The 21,722-nt window shown below is 49.6% G+C and overlaps 2 protein-coding genes across 5 annotated transcripts in view; one reads left to right on the top strand and one right to left on the bottom strand.

The window, feature by feature from the left end:
* rnf8 (ring finger protein 8, E3 ubiquitin protein ligase) overlaps positions 1-15,582 on the bottom strand; it is a 29,293-nt gene extending 13,711 nt beyond the window's left edge. Inside the window, exon 1 of one of the 4 annotated variants that reach the window (XM_063040849.1) lies at positions 14,630-15,582. In XM_063040849.1, the coding sequence (XP_062896919.1) occupies positions 14,630-14,734 (105 nt within the window). In that variant the 5' untranslated portion in view covers positions 14,735-15,582. Of the gene's footprint in view, positions 1-9,557; positions 9,644-14,629 lie in introns of those variants that run through there. The other 3 variants (XM_063040848.1, XM_063040850.1, XM_063040852.1) reach the window with 3 other exon arrangements.
* A 5,221-nt stretch (positions 15,583-20,803) lies between these two features.
* cmtr1 (cap methyltransferase 1) overlaps positions 20,804-21,722 on the top strand; it is an 87,086-nt gene continuing 86,167 nt past the window's right edge. The window contains exon 1 of the mRNA XM_063040847.1: positions 20,804-21,196. Coding sequence (XP_062896917.1) covers positions 20,968-21,196 — 229 coding nt within the window. The 5' untranslated portion in view covers positions 20,804-20,967. The remainder of the gene's footprint in view (positions 21,197-21,722) is intronic.

The following is a 21,722-nucleotide window of genomic DNA, read 5'->3' as shown; positions in this document are numbered from 1 at the left end:
TCCAATATTGTATTTCATTTGCCACTTCTTTGCTTATTCCCCTGATCTATCTAAGTCTCTTTGCAGGCTCTCTGTTTCCTTAACACTACCCGCTTTTCCACCTATCCTTGTATCATTGGCAAATTTAGCCACAAATCCATTGATCCCATAGTCCAAGTCATTGACATACATCGTGAAAAGCAGATGTCCCAACACCGACCCCTGTGGAACTCCACTGGTAACCAGCAGCCAGCCAGAATAGGATCCCTTTACTCCCATTCTCTGCTTTCTGCCGATCAGCCAATACTCCACCCATGCTAATAAATTCCCGGTAATTCCATGGGCTCTAATCTTGCTATGCAGCATCATGTGCGGCACCTTGTCAAAGGTCTTCTGAAAATCCAAATCACCACATCCACTGCATCTCCTTTGTCTACCCTCCTTGTAATTTCCTCAAAAAATTGCAGAAGGTTAGTCAGGCAGGTTTTTCCCTTTCAGGAAACCATGCTAGCTTTGGCATATCTTGACCCATCCACATGAGTACAGTTTAGATTAAATTAGATTATGGGGACACTCAGTCCTCGTTTATTGTCATTTAGAAATGCATGTATTAAGAAATGATACAATGTTCCTCCAGTATGATATCACAGAAACACAGGACAGACCAAGACTAAAACTAACAAAAACTACATATAGCCCCCCCGGCCAGCCTCAGGGTCACTCAGCTCGCTGTCGTCTAGGGAAACTGCCCTCAGCCCCACCAAACTGGGTAATTAGTTTGTGTGGATGCTGTGTGATGTACCCCACCCCGTCAAATAACAGACAATACACCAGATACCATTAAATGATTTACAGTTTATAGATATTACTGGAACTATATAATTAATAGAGAATAAAATATAAAAGGAAAATAAAAGGCATCACACTTATCAAAGTTCAATCTCTTCGTGCACAAACAGTTGGAACTCAGGACCCTCCTTCACCCTGCGATCCCCTCGGACCACCTCGATCTGCTGCCTGGGACCAACAACGGTGGTCGACCAGACGCTCCACACAAGTGCGTCTCCGTCTCCTCTCCTCGCCGAACACCCTGGAACTCAGACTCCTGCTCGGGGTCCGATCCCGTTAGCGGACTCACAGCACCTGGTCCATCCTGTCTCTCTCTCCCGCCTTCTCCCCAAAAACCCACACATCACAATATCTTACAGACACACAGAAAGCATAACATCTATCCCAATTGGTTCGTAACACCCTCTTATCAGTAACATAATTAAACAAACTGCTAGCGGGAAGACTTTCTCAGCAGTTAACATAACAAAGAAGCCATTTCAATTGTAACATAACAAAGAAACCATTTTAATTAGACTGCGCAGTAACATAAAAGAAAAAAACCCTTACTCTCCCCCCACCAAATAAAGTCATGTCCTCAAGACTTCTAGATAACTCGCCAACCAGTCCTGCAGACATAAAAATCCATCCAGATACACACAATGACATTGCTCCCCAAACAGTGGACCTCCCGCCTGTCCACGGGCGCTACATAGGCCAACCGATCTGGGAGCTTCCTAATCCTCCGAGACCTCCGTACCCCCTCACCTAAACCCTAAAGGCTCGGACACTACTGAGGATACCTCGGGTCTGCTGGCCAACTCTCTCACTCATGCCTCCACTACAACTCGGAGCCCCCTGTCCCGTGTCCGGGGCCCCGCTTCTTTTCCTTCCTGATCCTGCTGTAACTCAGACTGCCCACAGCTAGCCCTCCCCCCTACACCTGACTCAGTGAGAGAAGGGCCAAGGGTCTCTTCCTCAATCACGGGGAAGTTAGCGAAAGGCAGCATGTACCACATGTCCAGCACATCATCCTTCGAATCTGTATTCTTCCTCATTCCCTCGATCGGTAGCTGCCGTTTTGAGTTTCTCCAAACTGAAACATTTAGCCGGGGCTACCCCTTCAGCCTCCTGCAGTCGAGATGTCAGCTTCTTCAGGGACTCCTTCAACTCTCACCACAGCCTCAGCAGTTCTGACTCAGGGTTCCTGGCCATCTCAGTCCGGGACGCAGTTACCCCACCAGCTTCTCCCACCCTGACCTGTAAAGCAGCAGTTAAAGAATGTTCAGCCTCCAGTGTTTTCCTCCTGATGACTTCTTCCAGGTCAACTTTCAGTTTTTCCACTTCATTTAAACTGTCGATAGTCATCTTCAGGTTCCTTTCAAGCATCTGCCTCCCTTTTCTGAGATCTGTCCTCCATTTCTTCACCTCCTCAGAATATAGTCAAACTCCCCTCCCTGGGCTCTTGGTTTTCTGTTCACCTTAGTCAGAACACTTCCTTGATCTTCCCCAACTTGTAAGTCTTCCAACCTTTTCTGGATCGACGTCTTGAGTTTCTGATGATCCCTTCGAAGGTGGGTCATTGTTTCTTCTCACTGGATTAATTGATCAGTACATGACCGCAGTGTCGGCTCGGAATTCTGTTGCTCCTTCTCCACGTTGACGAGCGTGAATTGCAAGTCTGCAATGGTCGTCCCGCAAGAGCGGCACTCCGTCTCCGGCCTGCATTTCTGAGTGTTCAGTTCAGCGGTGCAAATCCCCTCTCTCCCCTGTGTCTCATTCCGATTGATGACCTGGGTTTCCATCCCCAGGTCCACCACTGTCTGTTCCAACACCAGGAAGTTCAACTGGTATGTCGGGTCAATTTTCTCACATTGCACCAAACTCCTCCGCTAAAAAGTCCTCCACATTTGACACTTCGCTTCTGCCGCCCGAGCTCAGCCACTCGCCTTGCCTCATAGTCCCCCCAGGCGAATCCAAGCTCTAGGCAGTCATCCATATACGCCAAAACTCCACACACCTGCACTTCCCCCATGGTCTTCCTCATGCCCCACGGGAAGGCTGCAGGGGCTCCGGATATGCCCTTTGGCATCTTCTTGGATCGGAAGAATCCTAGGGAACTAATAACGGCCGTCTTATGCTCATCAGCCGCATTCCTCGGGATCTGGCAACATCCACTCCTCAGATCCAGCACATTAAACCACGTCGCATAATCTGCACACATGCTGCCTACATCTTCCAGGGCGCCAGGGTCCAGTCGCCGCAACCTCTCTCTCACTGAGGTGTCTTCATCGGTCAACTCCCCTCCCTCGTGGTAATTCGGAATGTCTACTAAGAGGGTCTCACCCTCAGCTACTTCCCCCAGGCCGTACCACAGCTGGGTCTTGTTTAAATTCCGTACCGGCTCAAGGCTGCTACACACGTCCTCAGAAGCAACTCGACACGCTGGGTGCCCAGACAATGCCCCCATGAACTCCAGGGTCATTAACCAATCATCGTCTTCTGGATAATTACTGGCACTGGTACCCCAAATCTCTGGTGCCCTTGTGGTTGTCAAGGGCAAATGCTTCAGACACCGGTTGTAAAATGAACTGCACAACAACTTGACCTGCGCCCCAGGGTTGAGGATGACTTTAGCATCGCTTCCCTCTATCTGTAACGCCACCCTGGGGCGTGGTCCCCCTAAGCCTTCAGGAATAGGGTCTTTTCCTTTCGGAAATTCCTTGGTACATTGCTGGGAACGTGTTCCCCCAGAGATCCCAAGCCGTTCTCCCACTGGGCCTCCACTAAGTTTCCCAACACCTCTCTGATCAGCTGAACAACTGAGGGAGGGGCTGACCCCCTGAAATGATCCCCCTGGCACTGCAAGCAATGTAGCTCCCCTCCAGAGAAGACACACTGGAAACTTTTCCCCCTCTTTCAAATAACTTTCACTGTCACTACTGTGTAATTGAACCTGACAGCTCTAACACCGTCACCAGTCCACCTACTCAAAATTTCAACCAATCCCTGTCGTTCTCCCTCAACCAAGCACTGCCACTCATCTAACAACTGGGAGATCCGCTCTGCTCACGTCTCGCATGCCTCCGCCCCTCTTGGGGTGGACACTGTCCCAGACGCCAGGCGCAGCCTGCCAGAGCTGGAACATTTATTTGCAGACACTACCTCCGAATCAGCCCATTCTTTCCTCTCTCTCTCAACAGCATGAACAGCCCCGAGTCCCACTACCAACTTGTCAACGCTAGTCTGAACTCGAACAAAGACCTCACCCACCATACATGCAGCAATAACCAGCAAATAACCCACAGAGACACACATTACTGATTTAAACAGGGCAACCACACGGCATACCACTGGATACAATCCCAGACGAGCCCCCAAATGTAGCTCCCCTGGCCAGCCTCAGGGTCACTCAGCTTGCTGTCGTCTAGGAAAACAGGCCTCGGCCCCACCAAACTGGCTAATAGTTTGTGTGAATGCTGTGTGATGTACCCTACCCCACCCAAATTACAGACAATACACCAGATACCATTAAATGATTTACAGTTTATAGATATTACTGGAACTATATAATTAATAAAGAATAAAATATAAGAGCCGCCATACTTATCAAAGTTCAATCTCTTCGTGCACAAACAGTTGGAGCTCAGGACCCTCCTTCTTCACCCTGCGACCCCTTGGACCACCTCGACCTGCCGCCTGGGACCAACAACGGTGGTCGACCAGACGCTCCACACAAGTCCGTCTCTGTCTCCTCTCCTCGCCGAACACCCTGGACCTCGGAATCCTGCTCGGGGTCCGACTCCGTTAGCGGACTCACAGCACCTGGTCCATCCTCTGTCCCTCTCTCCCGCCTTCTCCCCAAAAACCCACACATCACAATATCTTACAGACACAGAGAAAGTATAACATCTATCCCAATTGGTTCATAACACCTTCTTATCAGTAACATAATCCAAACAAACTGCTAGCAGGAGGACTTTCTCAGCAGTTAACGTAACAAAGAAGCCATTTTAATTAGACTATGCAGTAAATAAAAAGAAAAAAACCCTTACACACATAATTATAACATATAGTTACAACAGTACAAAGCAATACCATAATTTGATAAGAGCAGACCATGGGCACGGTAAAAAAAAATCTCAAAGTCCCCATAGCCCCAACATCTCGTGCAGACGGTTGAAGGGAGAAACACTCTCCCTGCCATGAGCTGATGCAGCATCCTGGAAGCACCCGACCACAGCTGACTCTGAGTCCGTCCAAAAACTTTGAGCCTCCGACCAGGCCTCCGACACCGAGCACCCATCTCTGCCAAGCGCTTTGACCCCACCCAGGCCACCAAGCAACAAGCAAAGTCGAGGACTTGAGGCCTTCCCCTCCAGAGATTTCGGATCACATAGTAGCAGCGGCAGCGAAACAGGCATTTCAGAAGTTTCACCAGATGTTCTTCTGTGCTCTCACGTCTGCCTCCATCAAATCAGAATTGTGCACGGCACCCTACTTGACAGATAACAGATATTCATCACCAGAGTGGCCGCTGCGCGCTGTCGCACTGCCATCTTCTCCTCTCCATCCGTTAGTCTCGTGAGACCATGGATTTGCGCCTTGGAAGGTTTCCAGGGCGCAGGCCTGGGCAAGGTTGTATGGAAGACCGGCAGTTGCCCATGCTGCAAGTCTCCCCTCTCCACGCCACCGATGTTGACCAAGGGAAGGGCACCAGGGCCAATACAGCTTGGCAATGGTGTCGTCGCAGAGCGATCTGTGGTTAAGTGCCTTGCTCAAGGACACAACATGCTGCCTCAGCTGAGGCTCGAACTAGCGACCTTCAGATCACTAGACCAACTCCTTAACCACTTGGCCACGCGCCAACACACATGAGTACTGTACCTTGGTATTATACAGCGACAGACCCATCCACAGGATACTGTACCCCAGTGTTGTACAGTGACAGACCCATCCTCTCCTTATACTACATGCCCTCTAATTCAGGCAGCATCTTAATAAACCTCTTTTGCACCCTCTCCAAAGCCTCAGCACCCATCCTATAATGAGTGACTAGAACTGTGTGCAATACTCCAGATGTAGCCTAACCAGAGTTTTATAAAACTGCAAAACAACTTCCAGATAACTGAACTGAACACCTTGACTACTAAAGGCAAGTATGCCAAATCCCTGCTTAACCACCCTAGCAACCTGAGTAGCCACTTTCAGGAAGCTGTGAACTTGGACCCAAAGATCCCTCTCTGCTTATCAACAAAGTGTACCGTCTCTTCAGATTTGACCTACCGAGGAGAAACACTTCATGTTTGGCCAGATTAAACGCTATCTGTCATTTCTCTGCCCACATCTCATCAAAATCCTGCTGTATATTTTGCCAGCCATCTACATCAGAACAACACCAACCTTCATATCATGTGCAAACTACATTTTCTTCCAGGTCATGTATATACATCACTAACAGCAGAGGTCCCAATACAGATCCTAGGGAACTCCACCAATCACAGACCTCAGCTAGAATAAGTCTCTTTAACCACTACCCTCAGTCTTCTAAGGGCAAGCCAGTTCGAAATCCAAATGCCCAGTTCACCATGGATCCCACACATCTTAATCTGCTGGATGAGCCTCCCCTGAGGGATCTTGTCAAACACCTTGCAAAAATCCACAGCACATTCTTCATCAATCACCCTTGACAAATAGTCAAAAAACTCAACCAGGTTAGTCAGATATGACTGTACAACACCAGGGTACATTATCAGTAGGAACGAGCCTGTCACTGTTTAACACTGGGGTACAGAACCGGTGGGGACTGATCTGTCACTCTATAACACTAGGGTACGGTACCAGTGGGGACTGATCTGTCACTCTTTTACACTGGGGTACGGTACCAGCGGGGACTGGTCTGTCACTGTATAACAGTGGGGTACAGAACTGGTGGGGACTGGTCTGTCATTGTATAACAGTGGGGTACGGTACCAGTGGGGACTGGTCTGTCATTGTATAACAGTGGGGTACAGAACTGGTGGGGACTGATCAATCACCGTTTCACATCAGGGTACATTACCAGTAGGAACGAGTCAGTCACTGTTTAACACTAGGATACAGAACTACTACGGAAAGATCTGTCACTACATAATACTGGAGTATAGTACCAGTGGGGGCTGCTCTGTCACCTGGGTACAGTAGTGGTGGGGATAGATCTATCACTGTGTGCACTGGGGTACAGTACCGGTAGGTACAGGTCTGTCACTGTATAATACCAGGGTACATCACAAGTTGGGACAGGTCTGCCACAGTGTAATACCACGGTACATTACTGGTGGGGACAGGTTTGTTGCTGTATAGTATCTATGGTGACAGATCTCTCACTGTATAACACCAGGGTATAGTACCAATGGGGAATGGTCTGTCACTGTATAACACTGGGATATGGCTTTGTCACTATGTGACACCAGGGCACAGTACCAGTGGAGACTGGTCTCTCACTGTATTACACCAGAGTACCGTACCAATGTGAACGGGTCTGTCATATATAATACCAGGGTACAGTACCGGTGGGCATGGGTCTAACACTGTATAACACTGATGGGGATGGATCTGTCACCATACAACACCGGGGCACAGTTCCGGTGGGGATGGGCTGTCACTGTACAACAGCAGGGGTGATGGGCCTGATCCTGTATAATACAGGAAGACGGTGTCTGTAGGGACTGGTTTGTCACTGTTAAACACAGGGGTATAGTACTGGTGATGATGGGGCTGTCGCAGTATAGCAGCAGGGTACAGTACCAGTGGGGATGGGTCTGTCACTGTTAAACACAGGAGTACAGTACCAGAGGGGATGTGTCTGATACTGTAAAACACTGGGGTATAGTACTGGTGGAAATGTGTCTGTCACTGTATAGCACTGGGATATGGGTCTGTCACTGTATAACACTGGGATACAGTATTGGTGCGGACTGGTCTGTCATTGTTTAACACCGGTGTATGATACCAATGGGAGTGGATCTGTCATTATACAACACTGGGGCACAGTTCCAGTGGGGACAGGGCTGTCACTGTACTACAGCGGGGTACAGTACCAGTGGGAATGAGTCAGATCCAGTATAATACAGGGGGACGGTATCGATAGGGACTAGTCTGTCACTGTTAAACACAAGGGTACAGTACCGGTGGGGATGTGCCTGTCACTGTATAACACCAGGGTTTTGATACCGGTGGGGATGGGTCACTCACTGTATAACACCAGGGTACAGTACCAGAGGGAACGGGTCTGTCACTGTTAAACACAGGGGTACAGTCCCAGAGGGGATGTCCCTGTCACTGTATAACACCAGGATATGGGTGTGTCACTCTATTACACCAAAGTACAGTACCGGCGGAGATGAGTCTGTCACTATACAACACTGCAGCTCAGTTTCAGTGGGTCATCTCTGTCACTGTATAACACCAGGGTACAGTAACAGTGGGGACAGGTCCGTCACTGTATAACACCACGGTACATTACTGGTGGGGACAGGTCTGTCATTGAATAGTACCGGTGGGGTTGTGTCTGTCACTGTATAACACTGGCATATGGGTCTGTCACTATATTACACCGGGGTACAGTACCAGTGGTGACAGGTCTGTCACTGTATAAACCGGCATAGAGTACCGATGCAGATGGGTCTGTCACTGTCTCCCACTGGGGACGGGTCTGTCACTGTCTCCCACTGGGGACGGGTCTGTCACTGTATCACACTGGGGTACAGTCCCAGTGGGGACGGGTCTGTCACTGTCTCCCACTGGGGACGGGTCTGTCACTGTATCACACCGGGGTACAGTCCCGGTAGGGACAGGTCTGTCACTGTATCACACTGGGGTACAGTCCCAGTGGGGACGGGTCTGTCACTGTATCACACTGGGGTACAGTGCCAGTGGGTTGGGTCCATCACTGTATAATACCGGGGTACAGTAACAGTGGGTTGGGTCTGTCACTGTACAACACTGGGGTACAGTAACAGTGGGTTGGGTCTGTCACTGTACAACACCGGGGTACAGTAACAGTGGGTTGGGTCTGTCACTGTATAACACCGGGGTACAGTAACAGTGGGTTGGGTCCATCACTGTACAACACCGGGGTACAGTAACAGTGGGTTGGGTCCACCACTGTACAACACCGGGGTACAGTAACAGTGGGTTGGGTCCATCACTGTATAACACCGGGGTACAGTAACAGTGGGTTGGGTCTGTCACTGTATAACACTGGGGTACAGTAACAGTGGGTTGGGTCCATCACTGTATAACACTGGGGTACAGTAACAGTGGGTTGGGTCTGTCACTGTATAACACCGGGGTACAGTAACAGTGGGTTGGGTCTGTCACTGTATAACACTGGGGTACAGTAACAGTGGGTTGGGTCCATCACTGTATAACACTGGGGTACAGTAACAGTGGGTTGGGTCTGTCACTGTATAACACCGGGGTACAGTACTGGTAGGAATGGATCTGTCACTGTACAACATCGGGGCACAGTTCTGGTGGGGACGGGGCTGTCGCTGTCCAGCAGCAGGGTCCAGTACTGTTCATGTATAATACCAGGGTATGGTCTCACTGGGGACTGGTCTGTCACTGTTAAACAAAGGGGTACGGTACGGATGGGTCTGTCACTGTGTAACACCAGGGTACAGAATTGGTGCTGTCACTGTATAACAATAACGTATGGTACCGGCGAGTGATTTAAAAACCGGTCGGGACCAGCCTGCAACACATACCTTCAAGGTCGGCAAAGGTGTGGCAAGTGCAGCGAATTAGTCATTTTATTAGCCAATATAATCAAGGTTTGCTCTGGGGAGCAGCCTTGTCCAGGGAAGTGCCTTGTGAGAAAAGTGCGATTCTTTTGCTCGAGAGTCTTCGGCGAGGAGGCTGAGGGAGGAGACTATACCACATTAGGAGAGGGTGAGAGGTGGTGAAGAAATGACAAGTAAACTGATTCAGTGTGAGGCTTGCATGATGTGGGAGGTCAGGGACATAGATAGTGTCTCTGGCTGCTACAACTGCAAAAAGTGTGTCCAGGTTCAGCTCCTGAAGGACCGTATTGAGGCACTGGAGAGGCAACTGGATGACCTCAGGTTCATCCGGGAAAATGACAGTTTTCTGGACAGGACCTACAGCGAGATCGTTACACCAAAGACACTGGAAGAGAGAAGGGGGAGTGACGATGAGGAAGGGATGGATGCTTGGAGTACAGGAGACCCCGGGGGATGTGCCTCTTGAAAACAGGTTCACCTTCTTGGAAGCTGTCGGGACAGAAGACACTGCCAGTCTGAAAGGCGGACAGGTCTGCGAGTCAACAATTGGTGCAGCAGCAAAGCCGAGGAGACAGACGTCAGGCACAGCCATGGCAGTAGGAGACTCCATAGTGAGAGGTACAGAAAGGGGTTTCTGCGGCAACAGGCGGGAATTTAAGGATAATGTGTTGCCTCCCTGGGGCCAGGATCAAGGACGTCACGGACTGATTGCAGGGCATCCTCAAGGGTGAAGGTGAACAGCCGGAAGTGGTGGTGCATGTCAGCACAGACGACGTTGGGAAGAGGAGGAAAGAAATTCTGCAGCATGACTTCAGAGAACTCGGAAGAAGGCTGAAAAGCAGGACCTCCAGGATGGCTATCTCTGGTTTGCTTCCAGTTCCTTGTGCTGGTGAGGGCAGGGTCAGGGATACAGGGGATCTAATTGTGTGGATGAGGAGCTGGTGCGGGAAGCAGGGATTTAGATTCTTAGACCACTGGGATCTGTTTTGGGGTAAGGATGAATTGCACAAAAGGGACGGGTTGCACCTTAACAGGCGGGGGAACCAGCATTCTGGCAGGCAGGTTTGTCACTGCTACATGGGTGTGTTTAAACTAAGTAGTGGGGGGGAGGAGAGGAAATATAAGGATGGAGTTAAGGGGAAAGAGAGGATAAGGAAAGTTAAGAAAGGCAACAGAATTAACGGGGCAGAAAGCTCAGGAAGGGATCGGAGAGTATGGCCAAGTGCAATAGGAATCAATGTGAAAGGTGAGGGGAGTAATGGATTAAAAGTATTATACATGAATGCACGAAGTATAAGAAATAAAGTGGATGAGCTTGAGGCTCAGTTGGAAATTGGCAAGTATGATGTTGTAGGATTAACAGAGACATGGCTGCAAGAGGACCAGGGCTGGGAAATGAATATTCAGGGTATATGTCCTATCGAAAGGACAGACAGGTGGTCAGAGGGGCTGGGGTGGGTCTGTTGGTGAGGAATGAAATTCAGTCCCTTGCGAGGGGCGATATAGAATCAGGAGATGTAGAGTCAGTATGGATAGAACTGAGAAACTGTAAGGGCAAAAAGACCCTGATGGGAGTTATCTACAGGACCCCAAACAGTAGCCTGGATATAGGGTGCAAGTTAAATCAAGAGTTAAAATTGGCATGTCGTAAAGGTCATGCTACGGTTGTTATGGGGGATTTTAACATGCAGGTAGACTGGGAAAATCAGGTTGATACTGGACTCCAAGAAAGGAAGTTTGTGGAGTGCCTCCGAGATGGATTCTTACAGCAGCTTGTACTGGAACCTACCAGACAGAACGCAATTCTAGATTTAGTGTTGTGTAATGAACCGGATTTGATAAGGGAACTCGAGGTAAAGGAGCCATTAGGAGGTAGTGACCATAATATGATAAGTTTTAATCTACAATTTGAGAGGGAGAAGGGAAAATCGGAAGTGTCAGTATTGCAGTTGAACAAAGGGGACTATGGAGCCATGAGGGAGGAGCTGGCCAAAGTTGACTGGAAAGATACCCTAGCAGGGATGACAGTGGAACAACAACGGCAAGTATTTCTGAGAATAATACAGAAGGTGCAGGATCAGTTCATTCCAAAGAGGAAGAAAGATTCTAAGGGGAGTAAGGGGCGACCGTGGCTGACAAAGGAAGTCAAGGACAGTATAAAAATAAAAGAGAAGTATAAAATAGCAAAGATGAGCGGGAAGCCAGAGGATTGGGAAACTTTTAAAGAGCAACAGAGGATAACAAAAAAGGCAATATGGGGAGAAAAGATGAGATACGAAGGCAAGCTAGCCAAGAATGTAAAGGAGGATAGTAAAAGCTTCTTTAGGTATGTGAAAAGGAAAAAATTAGTTAAGACCAAAGTTGGGCCCTTGAAGATGGAAACGGGTGAATTTATTATGGGGAACAAGGAAATGGCAGAGGAGTTGAACAGGTACTTTGGATCTGTCTTCACTAGGGAAGAAACAAATAATCTCCCAGATGTAATAGTGGCTGGAGGACCTAGGGTAATGGAGGAACTGAAGGAGATTCACATTAGGCAGAAAATAGTGTTGGATAGACTGATGGGACTGAAGGCTAATAAATCCTCAGGGCCTGATGGTCTGCACCCCAGGGTACTTAAGGAGGTGGCTCTAGAAATCGTGGACGCATTGGTAATTATTTTCCAATGTTCTATAGATTCAGGATTAGTTCCTGAGGACTGGAGGGTAGCTCATGTTATCCCACTTTTTAAGAAAGAAGGGAGAGACCAGTTAGCCTGACATCAGTGGTGGGGAAGATGCTGGAGTCAATTATAGAGGATGAAGTAGCGGCACATTTGGATACCAGTAACAGGATCGGTCCGAGTCAGCATGGATTTACGAAGGGGAAATCATGCTTGACTAACCTTCTGGAATTTTTTTTGAGGATATAACTATGAAAATGGACAAGGGAGAGCCAGTGGATGTAGTGTACCTGGACTTTCAGGAAGCCTTTGATAAGGTCCACGTAGGAAATTAGTGGGCAAAATTAGAGCACATGGCATTGGGGGTAGGGTACTGACATGGATAGAAAATTGGTTGGTAGACAGGAAACAAAGAGTAGGGATTAATGGGTCCCTTTCAGAATGGTAGGCGGTGACTAGTGGGGTACCGCAAGGCTCGGTGCTGGGACCGCAGCTATTTACAATATACATTAGATTAGATTAGATTATGAGAACACTCAGTCCTCTTTTATTGTCATTTAGAAATGCATACATGCATTAAGAAATGATACAATGTTTCTACGGAGTGATATCACAGAAAACAAGACAGACCAAAGACTAACACTGACAGAACCACATAATTGTAACATATAGTTACAGCAGCGCAAAGCAATACCATAATTTGATAAAGAACAGACCATAGGCACAGTAAAAAGAAGTCTCAAAGTCCCGAGTCGATCGACTCCCGAGTCCCCAATAGCAGGTGGCAAAGGGAGAAACTCCCTGCCATAAACCTCCAGGCACCGTCAACTTGCCAGTACCTTGGAAGCAGCCGACCCCATTAATGATTTAGATGAAGGGATTAAAAGTAACATTAGCAAATTTGCAGATGACACAAAGCTGGGTGGCAGTGTGAAATGTGCGGAGGATGTTGAGATAATGCAGGATGACTTGGATAGGTTGGGTGAGTAGGCAGATGCATGGCAGATGCAGTTTAAAGTGGATAAATGTGAGGTTATCCACTTTGGTGGCAAGAACAGGAAGGCAGATTATTATCTAAATGGAGTCAAGTTAGGAAAAGGGGAAGCACAATGAGATCTAGGTGTTCTTGTACATCAGTCACTGAAAACAAGCATGCAAGTACAGCAGGCAGTGAAGAAAGCTAATGGCATGTTGGCCTTCATAACAAGGGGAGTTGAGTATAAGAGCAAAGAGGTCCTTCTGCAGTTGTACAGGGCCCTGGTGAGAGACCCCACCTGGAGTATTGTGTACAGTTTTGGTCTCTAAATTTGAGGAAGGACATTCTTGCCATTGAGGGAGTGCAGCGGAGGTTCACGAGGTTACTTCCCTGGATGGCGGGACTGTCATATGTTGAAAGATTGGAGCGACTGGGCTTGTATACACTGGAATTTAGAAGGCTGAGAGGGGATCTGATTGAAACATATAAGATTATTAAGGGATTGGACACGCTTGAGACAGGAAACATGTTTCCAATATTGGAGGAGTCCAGAACCAGAGGCCACAATTTGAGAAAAAGGGGTAGACCATTTAGAACGGAGTTGAGGAAAAACTTTTTCACCCAGAGAGTCGTGGATCTGTGGAATGCTCTGTCTCAGAAGGCAGTAGAGGCCAATTCTCTGGATGCTTTCAAGAAAGAGTTAGATAGAGCTCTTAATGATAGCGGAGGTCAAGGGATATGGGGAGAAGGCAGGAACGGGGTACTAATTGTGGAAGGTCAGCCATGATCACAGTGAATGGCAGTGCTCGTTCGAAGGGCCGAATGGCCTACTTCTGCTCCTATTGTCTATTGTACGTGTCTGTCACTGTACTACACAGGGTACAGTGCCGGTGGAGATGAGTCTGTCACTGTACAACACCGGAGCTCAGTTCCGGTGGGTTGGGTCTGTCACTGTATAACACCGGGGTACAGTACCGCCGGGAATGGATCTGTCACTATACAACATCGGGGCACAGTTCCGGTGGGGACGGGGCTGTCGCTGTCCAGCAGCAGGGTCCAGTACTGTTCCTGTATAATACTGGGGTATGGTCTCACTGGGGACTGGTCTGTCACTGTTAAACAAAGGGGTACGGTACCGGTGGTGATGGGTCTGTCACTGTATAATACTGAAACATGGTCTCGGTGGGGACTGGTCTATAACTGCTAATCAAAGGTGTAAGGTATCAGCGGGGATGGGTCTGATACTGTATAATACCGGGGGACAGTACCAGTCAGGACTGGTCTGTCATTGTATAACACCGGTGGAGAATGGTCTGACTCTGTGTTACACCGTATTATTATTGGAATCTATACCAGTACAGTTTACCACTGGACAACTCGGGTCCCTCCCTCTGTTACCTCTGTCCCCGGCTGCAGTTTCAGCCGCTGCCCCGCTTCCTCACCGCCCATTCTTTCCAAGTACCAGGCCAGGCTCTGCTCCGATTCCTCAGCAACCGCCGCCATCTTCTCGGTCGTCCAGTGACGCGCAACCGTTTACCGACCTCATCGATGAATTCTCCAGTGCCACCTATCTGATCACAGATCGCATCGATGTCCTCCAGTACTTCCCAGCCATTCACCGACCGCATCGATAAGTCCTCCTGTTGAGGTTGAGGGGCGGGCACCGACCGTGATGAAGTCTTTCTCAGAGGGGCAAGGAGCGACTACTCCACGTACAAGTCCTCCAGTGAGGGATGCCCACTGCATTGATTCCACTTCCATGGCGATGTAATGGAAACTCAAAGCATCGATAAATCCGCTTGGGCAGCTAATAGATCGATGCAGTGTGCAAACCCGGCCAGTGGAGCAGTGGCACATCACGCCTGAGCTGAAAGTGAAGCTGGCTTCAGTTAAAGAGCCGCAACTCCGGCCCTGACTGGCATTAGAGGCTACAGACGCTGGAATTGAGAGCTGCACACAACCTGTTGGAGGAATTCAGACAGTCGGGCAGGATCTATGTGCGGAAGATGGAGGGTCACTCTCCGCAGATGCTGCCCAATTCACTGTCCTTTCACAGGATGTGTGTTGTTGAATGTTATGAAACATCGCGGGAGGCAATAGTTAGCACCATTGGAGTATGGAGTTAGTGCCTCCGATATTCGATTCAAAATTAGGAGTAATATAGTCAACAAAATACTGGAGGAACTCCACGATGGAAAAGTGTGTAGTCGACGTTTCAGGCCGAGACCCTTCATGAGGATTGGGAAAAAAAGATGCGCAGTCAGAGTAAGAAAGTGGGAGGAGGGGAGGAAGAACCACAACGTTAAAATGGTTGGTCATTAGGAGATCTCCCTCTTTCTGGCAGACGGAGTGTACAGTGGCCATTTTAATTCCACTTCCCATTCATATTCTGACATGTCAGTCCATGGCCTCTACTGTCACGATGAGGCCACACTCAGGTTGGAAGAGCAACACCTTATATTCCATCTGGGTAGCCTCCAACCTGATGGCATGAACATCGATTTCCTTGAACTTCCAGCAATGCCCCCCCCCTCACCATTCCCCATTTCCCTCTCACCTTATCTCCTCACCTGCCTAACACCTCCCTCCCTCTGGTGCTCCTCCCTCTTTATTTCATGGCCTTTTGCCTTCCCCTTTCAGATCGCCCCCTTCTCCAGCACTGTACCTATTTCACCAATCAACTTCCCAGCTCTTCACCCCTCACCCTTCCCGGTTTCACCTATCACCTTGTAGTTCTTCCTCCCCTCTCCCCACTTTTTTACTCTGACTCATCTTTTTCTCCAGGCCTGATGAAGTGTCTCGGCCCAAAACACCGACTGTACTCTTCCACAGATGCTGCCTGGCCTGCTGAGTTCCTCCAGCATTTTGTGTGTGATGCTTGGATTTACAGCATTTGCGGATTTTCTTGTTTTCAATATAACTGACGTTGTTTTCTGACAGTAGGATATTGCTATACATAATAAAAAATCTGCAAATTATGATAAGAAACACAATATATGTGAAATAAGTCCCTAGTCACAGGCTCTGCTCTGCCCCAGTGGAAGGGTCTGTGGGACTCACTGCCTATTAGTGTTGAGCTGTGTCCCATGGGATCCTGTCCGATTACAGCACCACCCATCACCTAAATCTGCACCCTGACACCTGCCAACACCGCAATGGGAACAACTTTCCTGCCTCCCTCCAATCTCCCCTGCCTTCCAGTTACCCAAAACAACAGACCCAGCTTCTCTGCTTTTACTCTGTGAATAAAACCTTGTCAGTCATTCACCCACCCCAGGAACTCAGTCCCCATGGATCGCACTGAGGAGTTGAGGGCAGATGTTGTCCTTACGAACAAAGAAGAGAAAACCTGTAGATGCAGGAAATGCAAGCAACACACACACACACACACACACACACTCACACACAAAATGCTGGAGGAACTTGGCAGGCTAGGCAGCATCTATGGAGAAAAGTACGGTTAACATTTTGCGCCGAGACCCTTCATCAGGGCTGCAGAAGAAAGATGAGACGTCAGAGAAAGAGGGTGTGGGGAGGGGAGGGAGAAACACAGGGTGATAAGTGAAACTGAAAGGGGGGGAGGGGTGAAGTAAAGAGCTAAGAGGTTGATTGGTGAACGAGATACAGGGCTGGTTAAGGGAGAATCTTATAGGAGAGGACTGAAGGCCATGGAAGAAAGAAAAAGAGCGAGGAGTACCAGAGGGAAGTGATGGGCAGGCAAGGAGATAAGGTGAAAGAGGGAAATGGGAATGGGAAATAGGGAAGAGGGGGTGAATTCCCGTAAGTTCAAGAAATCAATGTTTATGCCATCAGTTTGGAGGTTACCCAGATGGAATATAAGGTGTTTCTGCTCCAACCTGAGGGTGGCTTCATCGTGACAGTAGAGGAGGCCAGGGATGGTCACGTTGGAAAGGGAATGGGAAGTGGAATTAAAATGGGTGGCCCAGTCTATGTCAGGTCTCACTGATATTCAGGAGGCCACATTGGGAGCACCAAATACAGCAGATGACCCCAACAGGCTCACTGGTGAAGTGTCACCTCACCAAGAAGGACTGTTTGGGGCTCTGAATGGTAGTGAGGGCTGGTATGGTACTTGTTCCGCTTGGAAGGATAAGTACGATGAGGGAGAACAGTGGGATGGGATGAATGGACAAGGGAGTCGCGTAGGGAGCGATCCCTGTGGAAAGCAGAAAGATGGGGGGAGGGAAATGTGTGCTTCGAGTTGGGGTCACGTTGGAGATTGCGTAAATTTCAGAAAATTATGTGCTGGATCCGGAGGCTGGTGAGGGGGTAGGTGAGGACAAGAGGAACCATATCCCTGGTGGGGTGGCAGAAGGATGGGGTGAGGGCAGATGTGTGCGAAATGGAAGAGATGCAGTTGAGGGCAGCGTTGATGGTGGAGGAAGGGAAGCCCCTTCCAGTTGAGACGACACTTCACCTGTGAGTCTGTTGGGTAATCTATTGTATCTGGTACTGCCAGTGTGGCCTCTTGTACATCGGTGAGACCTGACGTAGATTGGGAGATTGCTTCGCCGAGCACCTATGCTCTGTCTGCCAGACAAAGTGGGATATCCTAGTGGCCACTCATTTTAATTCCACTTCCCATTCCTGTTCTAACGTGACTATCCCTGGCCTCCTCTACTGTCACGATGAAGCCACCCTCAGGTTGGAGCAGAAACACCTTATATTCCATCTGGGTAACCTCCAAACTGATGGCATAAACATTGATTTCTTGAACTTACAGGAATTCACCCCCTCTTCCCTATTTCCCATTCCCATTTCCCTCTCTCACCTTATCTCCTTGCCTGCCCATCTCTTCCCCCTGGTGCTCCTCGCCCTTTTTCTTTCTTCCATGGCCTTCAGTCCTCTCCTATAAGATTCTCCCTTAACCAGCCCTGTATCTCGTTCACCAATCAACCTCTCAGCTCTTTACCTCCCCCCTCCCGGTTTCACTTATCACCTTGTGTTTCTCCCTCCCCTTCCCACTTCGCCAAGCACCTGTGTTCCGTCCACCAGAAAAAGCAGGATCTCCCAGTGGCTATCCACTTAATTCCACTTCCCATCCCAACATGTCCATCCCTGGCCTCCTCTACTGTCACGATGAGGCCACACTAAGGTTGGAGGAGCAACACCATATATTCCAACTGTGTAGCCTCCAAACTGATGGCATGAATATTAATTTCTTGCACTTCCAGTCATGCCCCCCTTCTCTATTCCTCATCCCTATTTCCCTCTCTCATCTTATATCCATTCCCTGCCCATCAGCTTCCTCTAGTGCTCCTCCCCCCTTTTTCTTTCTTCCATGGCCTTCTGTCCTCCCCTATTAGATTCCCCCTTCTCCAGCCCAGTATCGCTGTCAACAATGAACTTCCCAGCTCTTTACTTCATCCCTCCCGTCCTAGTTTCACCTATCACCTTGTGTTTGTCCCTCCCCTCCTGCTTACACTGAGTCCTTAGCTTTTTTTCTCCAGTCCTGCTTAAGTGTCTCGGCTCAAAATGTCGACTGTTTACTCTTTTCGATAGATGCTGCCTAGCCTGCTGAGTTCCTCCAGCATTTCGTGTGAGCTGTTGCTCTAAAGAGATGTGTCTCAGAGAGCAACACACATCAAAGTTGCTGGTGAACGCAGCAGGCCAGGCAGCATCTCTAGGAAGAGGTACAGTTGACGTTTCGGGCCGAGACCCTTTGTCAGGACTAACTGAAGGAAGAGTTAGTAAGAGATTTGAAAGGGGGAGGGGGAGATCCAAAATGATAGGAGAAGACAGGAGGGGGAGGGATGGAGCCAAGAGCTGGACAGGTGATTGGCAAAAGGGATATGAGAGGATCATGGGACAGGAGGCCCAGGGAGAAAGAAAAGGGGGAGGGGGGAAAAACTCAGCGGATGGGCAAGGGGTATAGTGAGAGGGACAGAGGGAGAAAAAGGAGAGTGAGAGAAAGAATGTGTGTATATAAATAAATAACGGATGGGGTACAAGGGGGAGGTGGGGCATTAGCGGAAGTTTGAGAAGTCAATGTTCATGCCATCAGGTTGGAGGCTACCCAGACAGAATATAAGGTGTTCCTCCAACCTGAGTGTGGCTTCATCTTTACAGTAGAGGAGGCTGCGGACAGACATATCAGAATGGGAATGGGACGTGGAATTAAAATGTGTGGCCACTGGGATCCTGCTTTCTATGACGGACAGAGCGTAGGTGTTCAGCGAAACGATCTCCCAGTCTGCGTCGGGTCTCACCAATATATAGAAGGCCACATCGGGAGCACCGGACGCAGTATATCACCCCAGCCGACTCACAGGTGAAGTGTCGCCTCACCTGGAAGGACTGTCTGGGGCCCTGAATGGTGGTAAGGGAGGAAGTGTAAGGGCATGTGTAGCACTTGTTCTGCTTACAAGGATAAGTGCCAGGAGGGAGATCAGTGGGGAGGGATGGGGGGGACAAATGGACAAGGGAGTTGCGTAGGGAGCGCTCCCTGTGGAAAGCAGAGGGGTGGGGAGGGAAAGATGTGCTTAGTGGTGGGATCCTGTTGGAGGTGGCAGAAGTTACGGAGAATAATATGTTGGACCCGGAGGCTGGTGGGGTGGTAGGTGAGGACAAGGGGAACCCTATTCCTAGTGGGGTGGCGGGAGGATGGAGTGAGAGCAGATGTGCGTGAAATGGGGGAGATGTGTTTGAGAGCAGAGTTGATGGTGGAGGAACGGAAGCCCCTTTCTTTAAAAAAGGAGGACATCTCCCTCGTACTAGAATGAAAAGCCTCATCCTGACACTTCTTCCCTCATCACCATTCAGGGCCCCAGACAGTCGTTCCACGTGAGGCGACACTTCACCTGTGAGTCGGCTGGGGTGATATTCTGCGTCCGGTACTCCCAATGTGGCCTTTAATATATCGGTGAGACCTGATGCAGACTGGGAGATCGTTTCGCTGAACACCTACGCTCTGTCCGCCAGAGAAAGCAGGATCTCCCTGTGGCCACACATTCTAATTCCACTTCCCATTCTGATATGTCTATCCACGGCCTCCTCTACTGTAAAGATGAAGCCACACTCAGGTTGGACGAACAACATCTTATATTCCGTCTGGGTAGCCTCCAACCTGATGGCATGAACATTGACTTCTCAAACTTCCGCTAATGCCCCACCTCCCTCCTCGTACCCCATCCGTTATTTAATTATATACACACATTCTTTCTTTCTCTCTCTCTCTCTCTCCTTTTTCTCCCTCTGTCCCTCTCACTATACCCCTTGCCCATCCTCTGTTCCCACCCCCCATCCCGTCTTTCTCCCTGGGCCTCCTGTCCCATGATCCTCTCATATCCCTTTTGCCAATCACCTGTCCAGCTCTTGTCTCCATCCCTCCCCCTCCTGTCTTCTCCTATCATTTTGGATCTCCCCCTCCCCCTTTCAAATCTCTTACTAACTCTTCCTTCAGTTAGTCCTGACGAAGGGTCTCGGCCTGAAACGTCGACTGTACCTCTTCCTGGAGATGCTGCCTGGCCTGCTGCATTCACCAGCAACTTTGATGTGTGTCGCTTGAATTTCCAGCATCTGCAGAATTCCTCGTGGCTCAGAGGACAGACTTCCCTCAAGGGGCGTGGTTTATTTCCAGGGACGATTTTTACAGGGGCGGGGCTTTACCTCAAGGGGCGGGATTTAGGAAGGGGCGTGTCACTTTAGGGGCGGGCTCCCCTATACCGGATTGCCCTCAGGATCGGCGATTGCCTCCAAGGGGCGTGGTTTCAGCAATGACATCTGCAGCTCTCGGGGCGTGGCGGAAGCTGCTGATTGGCGGCTGCGCAGGGTCACAGGTGGCACAGCGGCGGGATCGAGGCGGCACCATGAAGCGCCGGTACCCCGAACCCGAGCCCGAGGACTGGGCCCAGCACCAGGCCCAGCTCCCGGGCCCTCCTAGGCGCAGGCGGACCGACTCCGGGCTCACGTCCGGGGAGAGCAGTGGCGGGGAGCGGGCCGCCGGTGGGTGGAATGGGCTGCGGAGGGAGGGTGAGGTTCGTGGGCCCAACAGGCAGCTGCGTAGGGAGGATTGGGGGAGAATGGAGGGGAGGGAAGGTGGGAGAGGAAGAGAGGAGGGATGCGGGAGAAGGGAAGGTGGAGAAATGGAGGGAAGGGAGAGGAAGAGGAGTGGGAAGTGAGGGAGGGAGGGATAGGAAGGTGGGAGGGGAGGGGTGGAGGGAGGTGATGAGGTGAAGGGAAGACTCCTCCGCACTTTTTCTTACTAAATAACCATCTACTTTCCTTTGGGGTCTATGAAGGGGGAGCAGTGGGCGTGGTGTAGATGGATTTTATTGAGGCATTTGACAAGGTTGATTGATGAGCACATTTTATTACGTTTCCTCATAGTGTGCTCATTAAGAAAGTCAGGCGTTATTGGATCTACACACACAGACATTTGACTGTGTGGATTTAGAAATGTCTTGCCCGCAGAAGGCAGAGGGTGCTAGTAGACGGAGGTCTGTGATAATTGGTGTTGCGTTGGGATCTG

Source organism: Mobula hypostoma, chromosome 2 (genome assembly GCF_963921235.1).
Source record: "Mobula hypostoma chromosome 2, sMobHyp1.1, whole genome shotgun sequence".
Lineage (NCBI taxonomy): Eukaryota > Metazoa > Chordata > Chondrichthyes > Myliobatiformes > Myliobatidae > Mobula > Mobula hypostoma.
The sequence above is the reverse complement of the archived record's forward strand: the minus strand, read 5'-3'. Positions and strand labels throughout refer to the sequence as shown.